This window comes from Rhinolophus hipposideros, assembly GCF_964194185.1.
Source record: "Rhinolophus hipposideros genome assembly, chromosome: 17".
Lineage (NCBI taxonomy): Eukaryota > Metazoa > Chordata > Mammalia > Chiroptera > Rhinolophidae > Rhinolophus > Rhinolophus hipposideros.
In genome coordinates, this window is record NC_138063.1 from 2,045,878 (window position 1) to 2,069,412 (window position 23,535).

Genomic DNA, 23,535 nt, shown 5'->3' on the forward strand with positions numbered 1-23,535 from the left:
GGAAGGCTGACAGTTGTCACCTACGGCCTGAAGCTACCTCCCATCACAACACATCAGACAGACTAATGGTGTTTTCCTCTCTCCTCCCTCCCCCCACCTGCACCCGATGGCCACCACCACCAGGGACACTCCGGACACAGGCCCGCCAAGGAGACTTCGTCTGCGTGGAGTGTGGGAAGTGCTTCCAGCAGCCCAGCCACCTCCGGGCCCACATGCGGGCTCACTCAGGTACGGCCTGCCCTCGGTCCCTGGTCCTCTGACTGTCCAGGTGCCCGGGGCATGCGGTGTGGGGGCGTCTTCTGCGGGTGGTTGCATTCTCCACCGGCCCTGACGTACTGGGACCTCAGGCCCTATGAGGTGAGGGGTGATGCGCCCCCTTCTGTGATTAGACACCAGACTGCTCGTCCAGCCCCTGAAATGGTTTTCTCCAGTGCCACGTAGTTTAATTTGAGATAAGCCTGTTTGCAGATGTTCCATTTTCATTAGAGTAGACTGCTCAGAAGTGAATATGCTAATGAGCTATGCTGCCAGCCGCACGTACGGCATCACAGCCCATGCAGTGCGACGCGGGGCTCGGTTTCCCCCACTGGCCCTGCTGTCCACCCAGACCCCTCCGACCGGTCAGTGATGGATGCAGTCGCTGGCCTCTTTGTAACATGCTGCCTGAGACCCTATCAAGCTGAGCGCTGAGCCTGCGACCTGCATGGACCCAGGCAGAACAGAGGCTGGAGGGCTCCTTCTCGAAGTGGGAAGGGTCATGCATAAGCCAGTCTGATGCAAAATGACAGGGGCCAAATGGCAAGGAATGCGGGCGGACGGTCCCTTTACACACACACGGATAATTACTGTTGTCAGTGACAGCTTTCTTCAGCAGGAAGTTGGAATTAAAAAGGGCAGTGGCCCCAGGCAGCTCTGTCACAGCGCCTTCCAGTACGTGTGCCGGTAAATTGGTATTTACCAGCCACAGGCTGGTGCTGGCATCTTTTTCGTGCAAGTGCTTAATCTGTGACGGCCCGTGAAGCGGGGCATCGGAGGACACGCGCATTGGTTGCTAACGCTCCCCTTGTTCCCACAGTGGTGTTTGAGTCCAACGGTCTCCGAGGTGCGGACGTCCACGCCTCCTCCACAGACACCCCCAAACAAGTAGGTCTTCTGGCTGGTTGGAGGTTTGGGTTTGAATGAATGTGCTTCCCCCAGTCTGCAGATACCTTCACGTGCTGTGTTAGAGCCCGGCTTTGGGACAGCTGTAGGTGACCGAGAGACACGGCAGGTCACCTGACCCAGGATTTGCAGTTGCTTTTGGTCCTGCTGGGGGCGAGGGAACTGGTCGAGACTGGTGGTGCCTTAACACACTAGACATGCTTTTTCACGCTGAGGTATTTTTGCGTCTCAGTTTCCTAGAGAAGAAATTGTGCCTCATCCCCTTTCTTCAGCCCAGAGTTTGTATTGCTCCCTAAGAAATGTTTGCCGAGTTTGGTGTTTCACGGCTGGGTCCTTGGCACGCCGCTTCCAGGCGCATGGCCACAATGCATAAAAGCACCCGCGTGTGCACACGCAGTGCGTAGTAATTACCGTGGATGTGTGGCCTTTATATGTAACCGTTCAGTGACCACGCTGCATGGCAGGACTCTTGCATACGAGTGACTGGCATTCAGTGCACTGTTTTAGAGGAGGGAAGCACACACCATCGTAGGTGGGCCGAGAGCCGTGCTTTACAGCCTCCTTCCTTTCTGTGCCTCCTGCAGAGTGCCATGCCTACCCTCTCCTTCTCCCACAAGCATGTTTGGTACAGTGTTTTTGCCTTCTCACCGGTTGCCATAGAACATTCTGTAACTGCAGATGTTTCCCTTTGTAAATGAAGAGGGGTTTCTATGTCAGCAGGGTAAACATTCATGCCCGTGTCAGGTGGTCACTGAGGTAGCGTGCCCTGTGCTAGCCAACATGACCATCGGTGGGTTCATGGTTGTCGATGATGGTGAGGGTTATTGAGATGTCTGAGGGACCTCAAGCTTCCTTCCAGTCTCTTTCACCAGAAGAGAATTGTAAAAGATATGACACGTCTTTACCGAGGGCCTATCGCGAATTAATGATGGAACTGGCCGTAGGATGGAGAGTCCCCGATCAGGGATTTCCTCTGTTTTTTATTGCAGTTTTAGAATTCCCATTTGTTGGTAAAAGCCTTTCCTCATATATCATCGACAAAATGCCTGCCATTTGTTACCGTTTCTAGTGACTTCTCTCTCTTAACAAAACCCATAGTTTTAGAATGTAACGCAGTTATTTCATGATGCTGTGACATTTCCTGAAGTAAATAACAGCTCGCTGAATGCTGAATTAAAAGATTTCCGAACATGTGTGACCTCAGCTGGAATTAGGTAGCACTCTCCTTTTTAACAGAAATCAAACCCTCCTGTGACAAGAGCCACTGATGTGTTTGTGGGATGTAGTCACAGCAAGGTCATGCCATAATTGGAGAATTACATATTGAGATTACAACTGGAGTCAATCCAAAGGGTTCCTGCGTGCACAGGCGACCCATTAAATCCACCGAAGACGTGGCTTTTTGATGAGTGTTTGACAGGGGCAGGAGCGCCAGGCACATCTATGAATAACTCAGTGAGATTTCTCCGGGAACACACATCAGTTTATTTGCTGCATATTAATTCTGCCTCGGCCTCTTTAAAATGCTTCTGTCAGAGGGAGAAGTACATCAACACACAACAAAGCAAGCCAGTGAGGCTGTGTTTGCAGTGTTTTCCGGGTTGCCTGTAGTTACGCTGGGGATTCGTAACAGTGTTACCCTTGATGCTGGTAGACGAAGGTGTATTTGTATTGTTGCCTTGTTCTCTGTAAACTTGAGCTCTGAGGCTTTGTCCTCACTACCAGCTACCCTCTTGGTTTCCAGGCGTACGGAGGCTGAGTAACTGTTCCTCTCGGTGCAAAGCCCTCCGTGTCACCACTATGGTGGTTCAGGCCGTGACTGGAAGACTGAGCTGGGCTTATATGCCTCTCACACCAGGGCGGCCAGTTTCTTTAAGTCCATACTCGAGACCATGACCTCTGACAGTACTTTTTGTCCTCCTTTACATTTAAAGGGGCTTTTGTTGGTTAATCAGTGGATCTTCCGTTCTCTAAGGAAACTCCGTTCTCCTTAACATCCTTTGGAATTGAAGTATTCGTGCGGAGATGTGTCTGCCAGGATGACTGAACAACACCTCAACAACAGGCAGGGCTTTACATCTTGATGTCCGTTCTCATCCCGTAGTTCTCCGTGCTGACAAACACCATGGCTGCTGTGTTAGATTGGGGGTGTACTGTGGGCTATGGAACGATTCTGTAGCTATTTACGTCACTTAAGTCTAGAACAGGACTCCTTATACTCACCAGTCAGGTTCTTGTCCACGTTGAGTGTGCTGTACCAACACTCCCCAATGAGTATTTAAATCGGGTTCTTTTCCTGTGGGCTTTGGAAGCATGGCTCACGGGTTTTTATTTCTTAATCACGCAGTTCAGTGTCCTGTGTATTCGTGCAGAAGTTATTCACTGTGATACCTAACGGTGATGGACTTTGACACATAGACATACCAGATGCTAAGTTATGTAAGTGAAACTATGTTTGGGAATTCAGTTTTACACTCGTTAACTGGGCACCTACAGTGTGCCAGGCTCTGTAACATTGGGGTGACAGTCAAGGTACTGGGGAGACACGGTCAATATTTTTCCTGCTTTTATGGTTTTTAAGGCTGGTGGGTGGTTTAGACAAGAAAACAGTGGAGGACAAGGCCCTGGGGTGTCTGGAAGGCTGTGCTGGGCGGGAGGGAGCCCGTGTGGAGTTGGAAGGGCACGTTTTGTTGGAGGAACCATATGAACAGGAGGGACAGCTGGAGCAGGTGGGCGGGAACCAGGGGCACGAGCCTGGGAGACACATAGGCACCGGGCACCTTTGCAAGGACTTGGGAATTTCCTCCCGAGCGCAGTGGAGCGCCCTGAGCCAGGGACGACATCGTCGGTGTCGTGTCCAGAAGCAGCATCAGGTTGGACTCTGTTGAAATGGATGCCGCTGGAGTCGGTTGAGCACAGCTTTAGAGGTGCTTGGGGACCCAGTGACAGACAGAGGTGGCCCATGTTATGTTGGGGCTGGGGAGGAGCAGACGGTGTGGAGATGTTGGCCACGTGGCAGAACACGAGGACGGATGTGGGATGTGAGGGAAGGGAAGGGGTCAGTCAACCCCAGGCTCCGGCTCAAGACGACGGCTCCCAGGAGGCCCCATTCCCTGAGCCTGAAACGTGGCCGGGGGAGGACAAAGCCACTTCCCGGTCACGTTCAAGATGCCTCTTGGGGATCCAAGTGGGCAGGTTAATGTGCAACAGGCAGGTTATATAAGGGTTTGATGTGGAGAAGAATGATCCTGGAGGAAAAGACCTGTATTTCATAGCTACTGCCCGACGTTTAAGTTCACTCAAGCTCAGCTGTCGCTGTTCCGAGACTGAGATGACACACATAGTTCAGAGACGGGGCACTGAGTGCACGGCGCGTACGTGGATTCTCTGCCTTAGGCTTGTTAACTTCGCTTGAATTGTACCCATAAAATAGTCACAGCAGCAGCACGCCCTGTGTTCTTGCTGTGAAAATTAAAACGGACAGTGGGCCATGCCTGGCACACACTCAGTAAGTCAGCTGTTGTCATTTTTTCTAAAAGTGAACCATCATCCTTAAGAGCCAGCGGAAGCTCAGGCACAGGGTGCCCAGTTGTGTGGTGTACACGCGTGTAAAGGCGCCCGTGTACACATTTACGCCTGTGTCCACCCACCCGTCCCTGATAGCTGGCTAGCAGGTTGTGCTAGGGAGCTGACCTTCCCTGCTCTTTTCTGAAGTAGGTGTCTCCCAGCTCTGTCAGAACCCGCAGTGTGCTTGCACTGTGGTTTGGGCTTGGCTTGTTTTTCTGACTGTTGGCTGGTTGTTCCTTAAAGGCAGGATACGGAGAACGATGTGTTTGGGAACAGTGTGATCCGCTTAGCAGAGGTTTCCTGATGTGCTGCTGTCTGCTCAGGAGACCCCACATTGGTGGACAGACATCACCTTTCCACGTATACCTGCCCTGCTTTGCCGTGTTAATGTTTTAATGCTCTGTGTTGGACCATTCTAGCATCGTAATACACCCTGTATCTCAGTGAGGCAGTTCCGCGGGCATCAGGCCCAGGTCCACATGCAGACATTGCCTTAACTCAGGTAGGTCAGGAGGGACATGAGCTTTGAGGAGGAAGGAAGTAATTTCCTTTTGACGTGTTTTTGGTAGCGATCTCTTTACAGACGCCGGTCAAGCCTCTTCTGTGTTACAAACATGCACTTACTGTAGGAGATCCCAGAAGCAGGCATTTCTTCAACGCACGTGCCTCTGAGAGGCAGTGAGGAAGGGGAACAGAGAGAAAGTTAGTGGATTAGATACAGCGTTTCTGAGGGGCGGCTCAGGGTCACACTTGCTGTGCTCCTGGCAGCTCACCCTTTCGCATTTCTGCTGAAAGGGTTTGGGCTCTCTTTACGACGGAAGCACCCACAGCTATGGGGATAGTGTTCCCAACCCTGGGGAATAAAGGCTCTTGTTTGTATGCTCCTGTGTTTTCCCGAAAAGAGGACCTAGCCAGACCATCAGCTCTAATGTGTCTTTTGGAGCAAAAATTAATGTAAGTCCCAGTCTTATTTTACTATAATATAATATGAGACTGGGTCTTATATTAATTTTTGCTCCCAAAGACGCATCAGAGCTGATTGGCCGGCTAGGTCTTATTTTTGGGGAAACAGGGTAGGAAGGTAAGTCTGGTCATAGGGAAACTCAGATTCCAAGCAGAGGTCTGAACGCCAGGAGGACTTCATGCATGTTGTCATTGTCACTATGCTTTGTCACATATTTAGCACGATTGGGTAGATGTTTAATTTCTAGTAATCACCAATGTTCATCATTAGAAAGAACAGTTTTTGAAAGTAATGTGCTAAAATATGGGCATCACTGTCCTGTGGGTGTTAGAAAAAACAAACAAACTGGGATGATCTCTCAGTGTTGCGGAGAAATTGTTTTTCCGTAATATGGCTGTTAAACATTAGAATTTAGATGATATATTACAGAATTGTACACTTGAAACCTATGTAACTTTACTAACTGTTGTCACCTCAATAAACTTCAATAAAAAAAGGACATTAAAGGTTAAAACCAAGAAAAATTAACCCTCTCTTTCCCCAAACCTCCTGGTTTTAAGATTTAAAAGACCAGACTGACTTTTGCTAAAATAGGAAAACTAGTGTTTTGATTTGTTTATAGACTCCTTGCAAAAATTTAAAGACTATGATTAATAGTTTATTTCTTATTATTCTAAATGTTGTTTTAAAACAGTTAAGCTGGAGAAATAATTCCATTAATCCAAATAGCAGGAAATGAGAAAACAAATGGCAACCTAATTTGTCTCGTTTTCAGCTCTGTGTGTTATAATGCCAATGATGGGGGAATCACGTAGGTTGGTGTATTTGGGCATACACACAATCTCTTTTCAAAACTTTCTAGGTTCTCAGCATCACAGAGCAGATTTCACAATTCAGCTCATTTGTCTTATTAAACCAACATCTTACAAGGCATTACCCATTTTTCTCTGAGTATAACGTACTACCGAAATGCAGGATTGTCACTAGTGACTTATCAGAACGACCCGCGTTCACCTGAGCCCCTGGTCGCCATGGCTGGTCGGGTGAAGGCTGTGTGCTCGGTAGGTGTGATGCGTGGCATTGCTGCGCAGTGACATCGTCCCGCGTGTGCCTGATACAAGCCCTGCCCCAGGGACTGGCCGCCCTCTGAAGGCTGCGGGGTCCCTGTGTGTCCCCGGGGTCCCTGTGTGTCCCCGGGGGCAGCTTTCTCTTGTGTATGTGCCACCGACCCCCACACATGAGCACAGACAGATTCCCTTCCCTTATAAAGGCAGAAGAGGGAAGAGCAGACCTTGAGATGCTCCAGAAGCCCATATCCATCCTCACGACATTAAAATGCCTTAGAGAAAGATAATATTTCTTCGCATTACTGAAAAGCCCACTATTCACACAGCGGCAAAAAAGAGAAACCAAATTTTCTAAAAGCATTCTTCTTATTTTCTGACGACTCTTACTTTGTATGAGGAAAACAACAGTGTGTGTGTATGTTCTATCATGTCTCCACTTAATTTACGTGTTACGTGACTCCTTTGTTCCATAGCTGCTTTTCCCCTCCTGGTTTCTCAGATCAACATCCTTCCTGTCTTACACATGCTGTGCCCAGCAATGAACGCTGGTCACCGTGGAGCAAGTGAAAATGACCCTCTTCAAAAATGAGATGCTGTTTGAACACAACCCTTCAGTTGTAAGGAGAAAGTAGGCACCTGCGTGTCTAGATTCATGGACTACATTGAACGCCCGTGTTTTTCAGGTTATCCAGATTTTCTATCCTTTGAAAATACAGATTTCTAAAACTTTCTGAGTCCTGCAGTTTAAATCGTCGGTCCTCTGTGGAGAGAGCCATCTTCCTGTTACCTCTCTCATGGTCGTTTTTACTCTGCCAAGTGCAAGTGCTTGTTTCCTGGTCCAAAGGAAGAGAAGCCCAGGTGCATACCTGGGGGTGTAATCGTGTTGTGTGTACGAAATCTAGACACTCACCAACACATGCTCATACACATTCTCTGCACACTTTGTGAAAGCACTGGGCAGTCTGCTTGGTACGGACACTTGCGTCCTAGAGACTTCCAAGGCCAGTCACCTAACAACTAACAATAGCTCATGTGAACTCAAAGGCTGTTTCCCTTCCTTGATCTTCTAGAACCAGTTCTGAGAGAGCCCTATTCCTGATTGTTCTCCATGGCGTGGTGTCACTGTGCAAAAATGGAAAGCCCCTTTCTCAGTTTACTGCAGGAGTTTACCACCTGCTTAAGGAAGTTTCCTCACATCTCTCATACAGTTACTGCCTCCTGCATTTCAGATAAACTGCTGATACCACTGTGCCGACCCCCAGCCCCCAGAGAGTTTTGTTGATGGTTGTGCTGAGGTCCACTGGATGTCCGTCCGACAGTAGGTCTGGTGGCTGTCATGAAGGCAGGGCTAGTTTTAAATAGGCATTTTCTGAAACTATTAATGAGCTCAAAGCACATAATTCGTTCTCTCAACCAGACCCCTGGCCCCCCATAAGTGGGGCTTCTAGAGGCATGGCTGGAAACCAGCTAGAATTTTCCACGGAGGCTCTGTTTTATGTGTGCATGTTAATTTAGAGTGGTCGGTCTCACTTCATCAAGACTTCTGCTGAAGGTTACCGCAGTTCAGTAAGATTAACCTCTCCTGTTGTTTTGTCCTCAGACTGTAAACTCCATTCAAACAGCGACACTTCAAGTGCCCTTTGCAAGCGCTCTCCAAAAGCTGTGGGCTCACATTTATTCTCATTTTCATCCTGCAGCTCGCTTGACTTCGGAATGCCCCTTCTGTTCCCCTAACATGGTGATTAGTTGTGGAAACTGGAGAACACGTGCTCAGATTCTGACGGACTGTGTGAGAGCTGTGCTTTTCTTGGTTTGGCCCCCAAATTCAGCCTTGTTTCGGCACTGTCCTCCACCTGCAAACCCACTTGGCACTACAGTTTTGCTTTCTGGATTCCGCCCCAACCTGCCTTGCCATCTCTTGAGCCTTTTCTCCAGAGCTGGTTCAGACAGGATTATTTGCCGTTCTTAGAAGGGAAACCGTGAGAGGAGTCTGACCGTCCTCTGAATGATGGGAGCTGGTTGTGTAAAAGCTGCCTGGGTGAGGCCTGAAGTCATATTAGAAAGGCCCATGCTCGTGTATAGTCAGTTACAGCTAGCCAGGCGTCTTTGCTGACCCGACTAGGTTGCTCTGTGAAGGTCATTGTTTGTGTTTTTGGGTGTCGATGAACAAATTAATAGGAAAAATGCGCTTGGAAACCAAACGGCAGAAATGAGCTTTTCTGTTGTCTCCTTTTCTCCTCCAGGGGAGAGACCATGCTAACACAGACACCGTCCAGACAGTGCCTCTCAGAAAGGGAACCTAGACACTCGTTTCCAGCACACCCCGGTGCCCTGTGACAGCCACGAGCAGCCCCTCCTGGATGTCCCAGCAGTGACCCTGACTGCCCCGTGGACCAGCTGGAGCACTCCTGACCCAACACGTCCAGTCCCGGAGCTGCTATGCTGGCGTGGAGCGAGCGTGACGGGCGAGGCTTCTCCTTGTCGAACGTTTAGAGATAAATGAAGATGCTATGCTCTAGAATTTCATGTAGATACTCTGTATGCATTTATGTGCTCGTCACCCAGAGTCCTGTATTTCCTTCTAATAAACAATGGTATTGGCAGGCACGGCAGGAGTCCCAGGCATCTGTGTTGTTGAAGACAAGTTTGAGACACTGGAAAAGATTCTTGCGTGTACTGGACAGAGTGCACCGCTCAGCACGGTGACGGAAGCCGCCCGGCTGCGGGATTGCCGGGGGCTGTGGGGACACATGTGATGGCGCCCAGCCTGCGAGTCTTCTACTCCAGCCCCTCCCGTCTCAGTGGGTGTGTGAGTGAATGGAAGACAGGAAGAAGGTGGCTCGGGTGCTGTGCAAACCAGGCTCGGCGCGGTAGGGCTGGTGACAGACCCTAACTAGTCCATGGTGCGATGGCGTCCCTGTCCCCTCGGGAGCCCGCTGCGTTCCCCACATGCGCCATCCGTCCTTGGTGCCATCGGCAGAGGCAGCTCGGCTGTGGGAGTGCTTATGCTGTGCTTCGGGAAGAGCGCTAGTAGAACACTAAGAAAAGCAGGCTTCTCTGATTATTCTCAGGACCTTTTGTAACAGGGCTACATTCTGCAAACTGCTCACAAAGGAAGACTGCCCGTCTTAACACGTTACCTGGCTACTGCACCCTCCAGTCTGGCCCCTTGTCAGTCACGGCAGGAGAATCCCCGCGCGGGTTTGGGGGCCGCAGATCACCAAGGTGCTGGGGCTCTGGAACCTTCTGCCCTCCCTCCTTCCCTCTCCCCCTGCACCACCCCAGCAAGCAGGTGTGTTTCCTCCGTGGGCCTGGTGCCCTCCACAGGATGAACACCTTGTTCCCAGAGTGTGGAGGTCCCCAGGCCCCTGGGTGTGGGTGGTTATATATACCTCTTCCTCAGTCACACAAATGCAAGCTTTTGTGGGGGGTTAAGACCGTGACAAAGGACCGTAAGCCTTGCATTGTACGCAGTGAAAAGTGTACCCCACAGATATAAATATTTCCTTTTCCTAGCACCGTGACACTATGTGTGATGGTAACATTTCTGAGAGTTTCAGATTTTTGCACATATGATTTTATGCATTATCAAAAGTTACTGCTGCCTTGAATGAAAATGTTCTGTGAAATTTTTTGCAAGAGCTTTACTAGGTTTTTTTTAATTGTGAAATTTTGTAAAGGCAGGAAATGGATTAAAAGGAGCATGCTAAATATATTTTTCAAAAAAGCAATAATTTTACATGTACAGAAATTATCCTAACCTTTAATACTGGTGAGAGCAACAGTTTACTTAATGCAGTAATGGATTAGCGCAGGTTTTGTAGAAAATGGGCTTCTGATACAAAGATGTGTTTAAACACAGACACACACACACACACACAGACACACACACACACACACCCTAAAGTGTGGTTTTCTTGTTCTAATGATTTGTTGACTTATATTATTATTGTTGTTGTTGATATTAGTTAATGTTTGGTTCTGGATTCTCCTTGTTACTGAGATTAAATTACTTGACGGTTCAAGTTACTCTGCAACACTTGCAAACAGTGCAAAGTAACTGGCTAGCTTATATATACATATATGTGCATATATACACACATACAGATATACGCATATATGTATGTGTGTGTATAGCTCTAATTTTTTTACTTGTTTTTTCTTGATGTTGTTACACTAGGTATGTACCAGAGTGACCTGTCGTATTGGCATAAGCAGGAATGTCCTTACAGATACTGTTGAGCAACTGTAACTGACTGTTCTGTAAAGTGCTTTTGAGCAAAGCTGCAGATACATTCCTCTGTCCACCTTAGAAATCCAGATGCCTTTCTGTTGGCTGATGTTTGCTTATTTCGATAGTTTCTTCCCCAAATGATAATTTCTGCATTTCCTGGCTTTTAGTTTCTTGGCTGAAAGTGAACGGTGACCGTTTAGGAACGCACAGGGGCTAGTGATTAAGTCCCGTCTGTTTCTCTGTGTTTTAGTTATTAAAAGAAATTCTGTACCCAAAGTGACACGGAGGCGTCGTGTCCATTCTTCCTGTTTCGGAAGCGGCCCGGGGAGCCCAGCTGGCACGCAGAGCTGGGAGGTCTTCCCGAGACTCCTCTCCAGGGAGCCTGGTGGAGGGGGGCTGCATTCCTGGAGCCCCGCTGCAGAGTGTGCGACCCAGTCCGTCTAAATGATCGTGAGCTACATAGAGTTCAGAAAGCAGGTTTTTGCTTAATTAAACAGACGGGAGGGGACCCTCCGAGAATGCACCCCCCTCCAAGACAGGGCTTTTTTGGGCCTGACTGTGGTTCCTTTCTTCCCTCGATCATCAGTATTGTATTGGTTTGTTAATGCGTTTATGTCAGTTCGACCATAGTATTTAATGATTTGTGTTTCCTTATTTATTTAGCCAATATGTTTTGATTTGCTTTTTTCGAATGATGATTTCCGCATGAGCTCTCCTGTAAGTCACCTTCTGACTGTTACAGACTTTCTACTACCTCTAGCAATCTGCTGTTTCCTTGATTCTTCACGGGATTTTTACAGTGTTGGCGTCTAATGTAACTTAGACAATAAAGGGTTTGGTTGTCTCCACCGCAGCTTCTCCGTGTATCTCCCCCGCCCCCACCTTGCTCTGGCTTACACTCCTGCTGGGGGGCTGCTGTCCTCACCCTCTCCACTCCGTTCACGTCTCCTACTCATCATTGAATTCAAGTAATGCACAAATAATGAGCTTGTAGAAATCCTTCAGGTTACTCACTCATATTCCTTAATTTGAAGAATGAACATTTAAATTCTCTGACACATCAGCTGTTAGGCATCTTCTCTGGGAAATCGTCCACTGAGCTGTCACTTTCTGCCTGGGAGGTCTTATGGCAATCTTAGATGGATAAATTTCACCTTGGTAAAAACAAAACAAAACAACAACAAAAAAAAACAGAATTTTCAAGCCAAGAGGATTTTGCCTTTTTTGTTTTGAAAAGTATGGAATGCTTTAAGAGGTCCCCCCAATAGTTATTTATTTTTTAAACCAAGGAAGACACTGGTTTCCTGAAAAGAAGGTTTTCATAGAAATTGCACTGGGAATTCCATATGGCCACTTGGTAAGCTAAAGGAAGGGTGATTTTGCCGAGTATGTCACGCAAGAGCCGTGCTTACGTTTGGCCACTCTGCCCCAGGTTCTGTGACGTTCTAGAAACATCTCTGTAAAGGCACATGCACTGGTAGGCTAGGGACTCGGCACTCCTTAAGGTGGGCCGTGGGTGCAGCAGGTGCTAGGATGCGCCTCTTTATGGCGCTGGTCTGGGCAGCTGCGCATTCTTTCCACCGAGAGAAAGTGCAGCTCAGGGGACAAGTGTCTTCTGTGTCACAGAAAGTGACAGCCATTCTTAGTCTGTGCCAGGAAGACAGTGCACCTCCCGAATTTTCATGGCCACGTTCTCTTCACCCACATTCCTTCATGAAAACAAGACGAATTACCACCCCCAAACCCTGAGAGGTTTCAGAAATGTACACAAAGGAGGACCACGTTTGTACAGCTGTCCCTTTCCTCTCTGGGATCGTCTCCGTGTCTGAAGTGCATGTGTTGCTATACTGCTTTTAGCTTTCCTGAGTTCTCGTCGTAGAACATTCTACTTACTGAGCGAAGACAGAGAAACAACGACAGGCTAGGGCTTTCCGTGCTGTGTGCACACCGTGGCTGCCTGTGCAGTGACACAGGGGGAGTGTTCATTCTTCATGAATTTTGCTGATTATACTTTGAGGCAGTAAAATGCAAAAGACCATAGAATTTGTATTTCTTTTTTAAATACAATTTATAACATTATATTTTGTACTCTTTATATTAGAATTTGTAACTAGATTGATGTATTTAACTCTATTTCTGAAAAAAATAATTCAATGTTTCAGTTGTGTGATAAACTATTTAGATAAAACATATTCATTCTATTGGAATTTTAAATCAATAAAAACATCTTGGCGTTCTCGAGCTTTGTAAGACCTTTTTCCCCTACTTTGGGAGGTGGCTGAAATCCTTTCACAGCCTGTTTTGATCTGTGGTTTTTTATTCTTGTTGGCGGAACACAAACCGAAGTCGTGGTGCTCTTTCTTTATTTAAGCGGAAGAGTTTTTAGGATGATTCACAAGATAGTTCATCTAAAAAGATGCCAGGATGGCCAGAGTGGTTTTTTTTTTCTTTTTTTTCCCCCCCCAAATCTTTTGTGGATTCCAGGATATACGCACACTGGTTTTCTTTTTCCGAAGGGTGACTATGTATTTCTCATTTTTCTCCCTCCACACAATACTTACTCTCACACCAAATACACACACTGCTCTTGTACTTGCAATATAAACCACACAGCACGTACGGGAATGGACGCAAACCAGAGGAAATTCTTGTATCAGAGCCTGGGATGCAGTGGGGCTGGGGCTGGGGTTCTCTGATTAGATAACAAACCCGGGACTTGGGGCCCTCAGCTGCACTGACAGAATTTTAATTTAAGTAGACAACATGCATTTAAAGTTAGACAGTATAACTCTGTCTCAATGGGCAGGAAAAAGAAGGGACGAGGTAGGTACTTGAACGTGGCTTTCAGGTTGTGCTGGGCGGGGGGCGGACGCACAGTGAGTCGCTGGGGCAGCGCCTGGTCCGCAGCGTGCTACCTCCCCTCCAGCCTCCGCGATGAGAGCCTGCAGCTCTGTAGCCGGCAGAGCGACCTCGTGGGAGGTGAGGTTTGAGTCCCAGTGGGTGAGACCCCTCCTCCTGCAGGACTGATTGTAATGCAGAAGTGGCAACACCGACTTCTAACCTGGTGGATTTAACCGAAAAGCTGGTAGTGCTTGTGCTGTGACAAAAACAATCCCAGCCCAAAGCTCGTGTGTCAGCGGACGTGGATGGGGTCTTCCTTCCTGGTGACGTGGGCCTGTGATGACCCTGTGTTCACACCCCAGGTACACACCTTCCCCAGTCCTCAGGGGTCCTGCAAGTGACCATGCGTCTTCCTCCAGGAAAGCAGCTTTCTTCTCTGTCCACCCACTGGTCACCAAATAGTACACGATGTGCCCCCATGCACCAGAGGTTGTCCTGGGTCAGCGGGAATTATGTGGAAGATGGCGATTGAACATTCGCTGTGTCTCCTTTGTCACTTACCGTGCGTGACACAGGAGCTGGGCATGGCCACGTGCACACAGCCTGCCTGGGACCTGGGGGTACTGCACTTCATCACGACAGCACCTCGTTTTCCCTCACTACCATGCTGTTTGAAAACAGCCGTGGTGCATTTCTAATCTGCAATTCATGTTCTCAGCCTTCTAAAAGGTAAGTTATTGTTTAAGAGATTAGCCAAGTTATTCAAAGAAAATGTGAAATGCTCTGGTCTTTGCCTGTGTGACAAGTTCTTGGACTGTCTCCTTTCCTCACTGCCAGCTGGTGCAGAGGCCATAGTGGGGTTCCAGGCTGGGGGGGAGCCTGCAGGAACCTGGGAGCATATGACAGTCACGCACCTCCCCAGTCACTGTCCTTTACGGGGAGAGGAAGAGAGAAATGAAGATTGCGATGAGAAACCTCTCTTCTTTCCCCGGTTTGTCAATGGAAGAAGATACTGCGTTGAGCCCTGCTCCAGGCCCTGCCTTGAGAATGGAGGTGTGCTAAGAGGAGGGCATCAGGATACTCCCTTAGCTTGGTTGCCACCAGTTCCAACTTTTAAAGGACAAGGAGAAACTCACTTTTTCTGTACCCGGATTTGCCAATAGAAGAGGAGTATTCAGGTCACACAAGAAACCTCATTCCCACTTGAACATGTGCCTCACCAGTCCCCTATGTCGTGTTCTGTTTGTTCTGGACTCACATTAAAGACAAACAGATGTTTCCAGGACAGGGTAACAGGAGTGGAAAGGGCGGTCTCTTAGGGAAGGGAGGCTCCACACAAGCCTGGCGGGCAGTTGTGTGGTCTCTGCAGTCTACCTGTGAGAAACAGCAAGTTGCCGTGTGTGTGTGTGTGTGGGGGGGGGGGGGAGGGGGGTTTGCATTGCAGAGCCACGGCCAGTGGAGCAAGGTGCCCGCTGCATTGCGCTTTACCCAGGACTCCCGAGGACCTGGCCCTGTGACAGTGGCACACCCCGCCCCTTGCAGTCACAAGCTGCCGGACCCTGTGGAGGTTGTGCAGAGCCTGGTGTTTCTTTCTGAGGAAGCCGTTGTCGGGGTCCTTGCACAGACAAGCGAGTCGCAATCCCATGGACATGCTGGCCTCGTCCCATCCAAAGATTCCAGGCTCCTTGGAAACTGTAGAAGTCACACGGAAAGGTTTTAACATAAATTCCACCAGTTTGGGATGCCTGCCACCACTAAGTACAGCTCTAGGTACCGGGAGAGAAAATGCACAAATGGACCCTCCCTTGGTGCTCTCACAGTGGGGGAGGAAGCAGACGCCAAAGCAGGTTCGAATCCAGTGGACACAGGCTGTAGGTGGCTGGAGGTTGCATGGAGTCCACTTGGGGACAGAGGTCCGGGGTCCAATGAAATCACCCAAATACCCACATGTCACCAAGACCAGATGCCACTGGCCTGACTGAAGCTTTGGAGACAATTTCGTTTCATAAAACGATTGAGGTAATGACTTACAATTAAAACAATTTGCACCTGAAATCAAACCTTACTTGACTTGGATAATCTAGAAGAATATCTTGATATGAGAGAGAAAAGTGACATGTGAACTTGAGCGAGGAAAAGCCTAAGGAAATGTACTTTGGGAAACTCCCCACAGTGCATTCAGAACATATTGTGAGTTGTCAAATCTGACAGAGGAAAGGGACCGAGATCATTGTCAATTAGTCCTTGATGAGATTAGCTCAGAGTGAGGCTTCAGGCGAAGAGATTCACAACAGTGTATCAGCAGGCAGGGCCCTGTGACAAAACCCACAGCGACAGACCAGCTGCCCTGAATGGGGTTGGCGTGCACGGTTCCTGGGCCCCGGTGTGGACCTGTCATCATTCAAGTTCCAAGAACTAGGGACAAGCTAGAGGGCACAGTCAGTGAGCAAGGGGGAGCGTGAACAGGTGAGAGCTTTCAGGTAAGACACAAGGCCAGAGAGGACCTGGTCACACTGACGGCTCGGACAGTGACGTGTCTCCGTCTGGGTGCAGGTGGTAACCTTTTGGTCTTGAGAGGTAAATTCAGAACAGCAACAGAAAGCTAATATTTGAAAGGACTGCCTGTGTGCCAGGGACTGGGGTCGATGTTGTCATCTAGTTATGTCATCCACGTCTCACAGCGCGCTTCCAACAAGGCATTATTAACTCATTTTACAGGTGACAAAAACAGAAGATCAGAGACGGGCAACTTACCCAAAGCAACACAGCCAATCACTCGGGGACACAGCCCAGCGGTTGATGGCTCGACTTGCAGCCCCGTTCTTGTTCTCCCGCTCTGCAGTGCGTGCAGGTCAGTAGTGCTCACTCGGTGTTTGTGACACGTTACTGCTTCCGAAGCCCTTGGACAGCCGTTGTCCCCTGGGTGACGGCTGCGGCCCTGCGAGGTGAGAGGTGCAGACACCGTCACTCCTGTCCAAGGGAGGGACGCAGGACCAACACTGCATCAGAGCAAGACTTCTTGCATTTCTGAGCTCTTGTCTCAGAGGGATCAAAGTTCCCTGACCTTTTGTAAGTTAAGAATTAACACTACACGGGGACAGTAACAGATTTCTGAAGAGCTGGGTGTGAGTTCCAGGTGTGTCATAAATAGAATGCACGCATCTGCTAGCTGGTTTCTCCCAGATTCCGTCTTTCCTTCTCTGTTGGTTCTTCCTTTCACTCTCGAGACATTGTCTTCCCAAGGAAACCACCAAGTAAAAACTTTCTTAGGTCCTCTGATCCCCTCCCTGTCCTGTCTTTTCAAGTCAGTCTTCCTAAAAAAGTGGTCCGTGATCACTTTATCCCTCCGGTTCTAGATTTGAAGACCACCACCCACTTTATGGAAATGTCTCATGCGAAGGCAGACAAGGGCCTTATAGTTGAATCATTATTTTTCCTTTTATTCTGCATTCTAACTTTTCTCTATTGAAAATCACACACACACACACACACACATGGACCCATATATTCTTCATCATCCAAATTCAATAATTACATTTGCCAAGATATGTTGCTACCTTTTACTTTGTTGTTATGGTGGCTTTGATTTGAATGTTTTACGTCATTCCCAGCCATCATGACATTTCATCCAGAACAACTTCAGCGCGCTTCTCCAAGGGTTGCATATGTTGAAAACTATCCCTGGACTCTCGCGTTCCTTACATTTCTTGATGTGCCCCTGGAATTTCTTCTGCAGCCTCCCTCCTCGCCTGCTCTTTCGGCCTTCCTCTTCAGTCTCCTTCTCCTTTACCTGGCACTCTCCCTCTGTCCACGCAAGGCCGGAGCCCAGGTCGTCTCCATGCACAGAGGTCCTTCACCACACCCAGCGTGGTCCCGCTCTGACAGGGAACGTCAGACACAGCACGCCTTCCCTCAGGTCTCACCCTGGAGAATCCACCTCACTAATGGTACTGAGTCACCAGGGCTAAAAGGGGCTCACTCTGACTTGTCCCTCTCAGTCACACACCTGTCCACTCGGAGCGTCAGGTCAGCCTCTCCTTCCACCCCTTGCTCCAGCCTCAGTGTCTGTCTTCTGTGAGCCCTGGGGATGACCACCATGGCTTCCTGCCTTGGACTGTGTCCCGTCCAGTTCACTCTCCCTGTATGGCCACCACTGGAATTTTCTGGAAAACTTCCTGTGCCATGCAATACCAAACACTTCGCGTTTCTTGAAGGTGCCTTGCTCTTACTTACCTTCTTTCCAACAAGACTCCAGTCAGAGAGACCCTCCCCAGGAAGCCTTTGCTACCCCACCTGCCCCCAATCCTGTCCCCTCCCCAGCGAGGGCATGTGCCTCTCGTCTGGGCCCATAGCAGACTGGCTATCCCCATCGTGACACTTAGCTCAGCGTCTGACAGTCAGCCCCCTGCTTCTCCCACGGAGCTCTGAGATGTGACGCCAGAGACACTGCCTTTCGTTTCCATGGGCTGCTTGAAAGCCGGGTCCCTTTAAAGCCAGGTCCCTAGTAAGGACCCAGTGTCTGTTTCCTAAACGGACACGCGGCAGTTAGTGCAGGCCTCACCATATGAGGGGAATGGCTGTCTGGACCCCATCTCCCTCCCAGTATTACTGCGGCAAATGGTATTATGGGCTGCATTTTGTAAACTTTCATGTGATACATGAATGTAAGCTGAAATTACTTCCAGGAAATTGATTTGAGTCACACTTTTTTTGAGCCCCCATAATATTGTCATTGAGTCGCATGGTCTCCATGAAGCAGCTTTTGCAGTTTCATAGTACTGCATTTATGAATCAAGAAGTTTCCGTTACTTATCTGATGCACTAAATGTGACTCAGTTTCCCCTGCTTGGTAAGTTTTTTGACACACAAACAGTTGGATCCCTCCTCATATCCACAAGGGTAAAGGCTGTGGGTAGACTATGAAAGTATCTGAGGACACTTTTAATGAAATGCCCCGGTGTCTCCGCATTATGTGACGCTTAGCACAGAAGAGCAGACAGGAACCTGTCACGCAAGTAAACCACGTCCGGTGCCAACCTGCACGGCGGGTCCGCTGGCTTGCTTTCGGGTTTGCCTGCTGGAATGCGTTCTGTCGTCAGCTCTCACGGCCGTTGAGGGAAATGGTACCTAGTTTCTATAGTGAGTTCTCGAGCTCCTGCTTGGCTTCCAAGTTGTCCAAGTTGCTTCAAATGTGTCCCGGTCATTCTGAAATGGAGATAGACTCTAAAAAATAATAAATCTTTTGCATTTTATCTTGGGCAGGAACAGCTGGGAAGACACAGAGGGGTTCAGGGGTCTTTCTGCTCGTAGCTGCAGTGTCTGGAGTAGATGCTTGCTGGCTGCACCTCTGCTTGGCAGGGGTGGCAGGGGGGCAGAGGACAGATATGGGCGAGAGGAGCAGCGAGTGTGGCACAGGCTGCCTGAGGGTGGGAGGGTGGATGAGAGGTTTCCAGGGGCTCTGGTAAGCCTCTGAGGTTTGTAGTCATGCCTGAAATGGGCTACTCGCGGACCTTGTGGAGATAACCCTGCTCTGTGGTTCCAACACCACGACACATGTGAGTGATTACGGGCGTGGGGAGTGTGGACGTGGGCGTGTGGGTGAGATGGTGGGCAGCTTCAGAAACCCCAGTGCTTCCTGCTAATTTCCTGAAAAATCAAAGTGGTCTGAGGTCAGGTAGATGCCTGGGGCTTATTAAAACATGCAGGCTGCTGGGGCGTCACAGAAGCATTTCTCGGTGCTATTTGCGATGCTGCCTGGCCCCGTCTCAGATACCCGGTGTTCCCTGGAACCCTCGTGTCCTCCTTACTTTCTCAAAGCTTCTGTTAGATTTCCACATAACCTTGGCACAGGCCAACATGTGAGTGCATCAGGTCACATTTTGTCCAGGGTCACTGTCCTTCCGTTTGGGGTGAACCCCTATAGAAAGAAACCAAACAGCTATTCAAGGAAATATCTGAAAGCCACTTATCTGCCGTGAATCTGCAGTAAGGCTTGGTTAGGAATTTGCCTTCAGTGAATTTTAAAATCAGACAATTATAAACCTTGAAGGTTGGAAACCCCCTTAGAGACCATGCCCTCTAAAATTCTTGTTTACACAGATGAAAACAGGTGAGAAGGGTCCCGTGACCCTCCCACGTCTCACAAGTACTTGGTGACGGCCTGCAGTTTTACTGTATTTTAATACTGTGTATAGTAAGTGTTATATTTGGCTTTCGGATTCTGTACCTTAGGCATCGTTGCCATTTCTAGTACATTCTTTCTTCGCCTTTTCCCTCAGCAATAAATTCTTCACTCTTCTCAATGAATGATGACTTCCCCCCAATTATCTTTCCCTTTACTGAGGAAATAGGAAACACAAGCACAGTCACCCTGTATTCTTCAGTTAAAGCTTCTGTATGTATCTGGCCCCTGATAAAGTCAGAAGCACACGGATCTGGGCTAGGATTGTCCCCCTGAAGGAGAGACGTGACCAGGAAGCCCCCTGCCCCATGCAGTCCCACCAGAAGCTCCTGTTTGTGTTTTACACCAGGGTTTCTTTCCTTTGACATTCATCCTCCCCTCCCCCGACAATGTGCATGGTTCGGATACACAGCAGACTTCTCAGAACTCCCGCTCTAGGAAGTGACAGTGGAGGTGACTGAAACCAGCCATGGCACTGGGTTCCGGCCGGCTTTGTCCCTGGCTTCTTCTCCAGAAACTTCTCATCCTGAAGTTGCCGCGTCCCACCACTAGATGGCAGATAGTGGTCGTGCATGAACATAAAGCAACTGGATTTCAGATCCATTCCTTACTTTTTCAGCAAACAGGTGCTGAGCACCTACTGCATGCAGGGCAGTGGGCTTGCTGCCTGCCGAGGGGCTACCAAGGTGAAGACATGCCCTTGGCAGGGGAGCAGCGGTGGCATTTCCCCTCCCCTCGCTCCCACGTGAACAGCAGCTGTGCGTCCCCCTTGGGTCCAGGCACCTGGGACGCCTGGCACATCAGACATCTCTCAAGGGTGTTATGTTCCCCTGAGGATACACAGTGTGCTCAGATGAACACACACACACACACACATCTCAGAGTGAGAAAAGCACAGTGAACAAAGGCCCGGAGTCGCATAGAAGGGAGCTTCAGATCGCAGGCCAGGCCTCTGGGTGACGTTTTCCCCAGGCCAGAAGGATGAACATCAGACAGCCACGGGAACAGGTCCTGGGGAAGGAGAGCAGGGCCCTGGGCTGGAGGGGAAGCCGCTGTGCGTGCACAGCCAAGGAGGCCTCATCTCAAGGGGATGGCTTGTGGCTGGGGTTTGGGGCCCCCACCCCCAAACATAGTCACAGCGGGATTTCAGCTTCAAGCTATAGATTTGGGGCTCACAATCCAGTCCGTAGTGGTGAGTATCTCCCTGAGAGGAGATTTGGGAGGAGGGGCAGAGAATTTCATCATGGCTGTTGGGTGAAGGGTGAATTGAAAGGGGATGACTCTTAAATTATGGGGGAGAGAAGATGTTGGCTTGGCGTAAAAGAGTGGTGGTGAATAAGGAGCTAATAACATCGATATATATTGGGGAGGCACAAGTGGCAAGATTTTGTAGTGGATTGGACGGAATGGGGATCGGGCTGTGGGAAGTGGACGGCTGGCTCTAGTTCCCTGCGAGAGGTCACCCAAAGAGCCATTTCCTGAGTAGCGGTGCCACTGGAGAAGGAACAGACGCCTGGAGAAAGCTGGGGGGTTAGGCTTGAGCTGAAATCGAGTGGGTCTGAGTGGACAGTGATAATTTGCGTAGGGCTGCTGCTGGCCCGTGTTGCTCAGTATTCATCTGAGTGCTTCTGATGAAGATGTAGAAGATATGGAAGTCAAACGTGCAGCTTAGAACTGCAGAGACACGTGGCAGCAACTGGCCCAGTGGCAAACGATTTGAGGACAAAACACCCTGGTCCTGGTTCTTTGCTGGCTGACCCAAAGGGAAACTTGCAAACAGATTTTCTGTGACTGCAAGCCCCCCTCTCCATCCCATACATGTCACCTTACTGCTCTTCAGTGGAGAAGGAAAGAGAAGAATACGGGAAAGAACACAAGCCTTGATCTCTTTGCTCCTGGCACCCAGAGCCCCGCCCCGTGGGAGGACCCATGGCACTGGCTTCACAGTGCAGATGTCTGTCAACGCCCCTTCCTCCAGTGGGCAGGAAGCTGGGGCTTCCCGAGGAGGCCAGTGAATTAAGGTGGACAGTGTAGATATTAATAACAAAGGTCTCTAGGGCTTTCTGTCTTCTAATCTCATGGCACATTGCATCGATGTGGACACTGGGGTGGAGCAAATGCATCGAGCACTTGATGGCGTTCCTCTCTCTTCACCACGCTCTCACACGGGGGGTTGCAAGGCCGTTGGGAGGTGTGTCAGGGGAATACTTTTATCTGTTTTATGGTTTGGGAAACGACACATGGGCAGGGTGTGCTGTGCTGACCCTGAGCTGGGGCTGGTAGATTCCCACACTCTTTTCCTCTAGGTTACTGCTCTGTCCTGTTGACCATCACGTATGTTTGAACCGCGGACAGGCCATTTTCCCGGGGCTCCGGGATGGACCGGAAGGCTCTGCTGGTGTCCTAGGACGTGAGACCCAGTGAGTGGGGGTGGCACATTGTCTGCACACCTCACCGGGACATGGGCACGTCACGTGTGCTCGTCCACCTGTCTCCGTATGAAAATGCTCTGTAGGCGCGCTTCCCCTGTAGGGAGGCAAACCGAGTATTCAGTGGTGACTGAATACTGTGTGACGGGTGTGACTCTTTTGAGACAGCGTGTCCTTGTGAGGCAGTCACCTAAACACGATGGCAAATAACCAAAAAGGAATCGTTTAGGTACAGCCATGGTGACAGCCCTGTGTGCTTTGTATGAAAACAATGTACAGGTATCGTCATAAGTTGCTGGGTTTTCCCCCACATTAAAGTGATTTTAGTGCCAGGTTTGTAGAAGGACAGCTCTCTGGCCTTAGTCTAATTATTTCAGGGACATTGTCCTCAGCCAAAGTACAGAAGAACACTCTCAGATCGTGCAGACTGCGACACGAGTTAAGGTGTCGTCCGCCCGCACGTGCAGAGTTTAAGGTGAGAACTGCCTCTGGGTCTGTAAGAGGTAGAGCTGGCTCTGGGAGGGTTCCACCAGGAAGCAAACCTGTGTCATCCTTATATTCCCCCAAACCCTTTTGCTGTTGGAAAACAGTGCTTTTATAGGTTTGTCTTGGCAGCAACACCAAAACCATGCAAGTGATTTGAGAAAAGAAAAAGTGGGCATTTCCCGTAATCTGGTACGGAGAAGCAAATGACACCCAGCCTGCTTTCAATTGACTTCACTTCACCATAGAAAAGAGGTTAATGAAAGAAATACTTTTCACATGGGGACGTGTCATCGAAATGGCTGTAATATTGATGAGATGTAAAAGTGATAAGCTCAGCCACAGCTGAGTGCTCCGAGTCGGGCTGCTGTCACCCGGCCAGCATGGTTTCCAGGGCAGGGGTCTCTCGTATTCGGGAGGGGGCCCATCTCCGAGCTCCTCCCCAGCACCAGGCCAGTAACCTGGTGCCCCTCGGTGGACAGCATCTGGCATCGCTTACCAAACGTCTCCGTGGGCCCGCCAGCGACGGTCTAATTATAGATCTGTGTGTGGCCTTTGCAGTCTCACATCCATGTTTATTGTAAAGGCATGTCGTGGTGTGAATGCAG

At 49.3% G+C, this 23,535-nt stretch overlaps 1 protein-coding gene across 5 annotated transcripts in view; it reads left to right on the forward strand.

The window, feature by feature from the left end:
• ZNF516 (zinc finger protein 516) overlaps nt 1–13,228 on the forward strand; it is a 113,958-nt gene extending 100,730 nt beyond the window's left edge. For all 5 annotated transcript variants that reach the window (XM_081078647.1, XM_081078651.1, XM_081078648.1 and 2 more), the window contains 3 exons: nt 124–228; nt 1,076–1,143; nt 9,003–13,228. In XM_081078647.1, the coding sequence (XP_080934773.1) occupies nt 124–228; nt 1,076–1,143; nt 9,003–9,062 (233 nt within the window). In that variant the 3' untranslated portion in view covers nt 9,063–13,228. The remainder of the gene's footprint in view (nt 1–123; nt 229–1,075; nt 1,144–9,002) is intronic.
• The last annotated feature ends 10,307 nt before the right edge of the window (nt 13,229–23,535 follow it).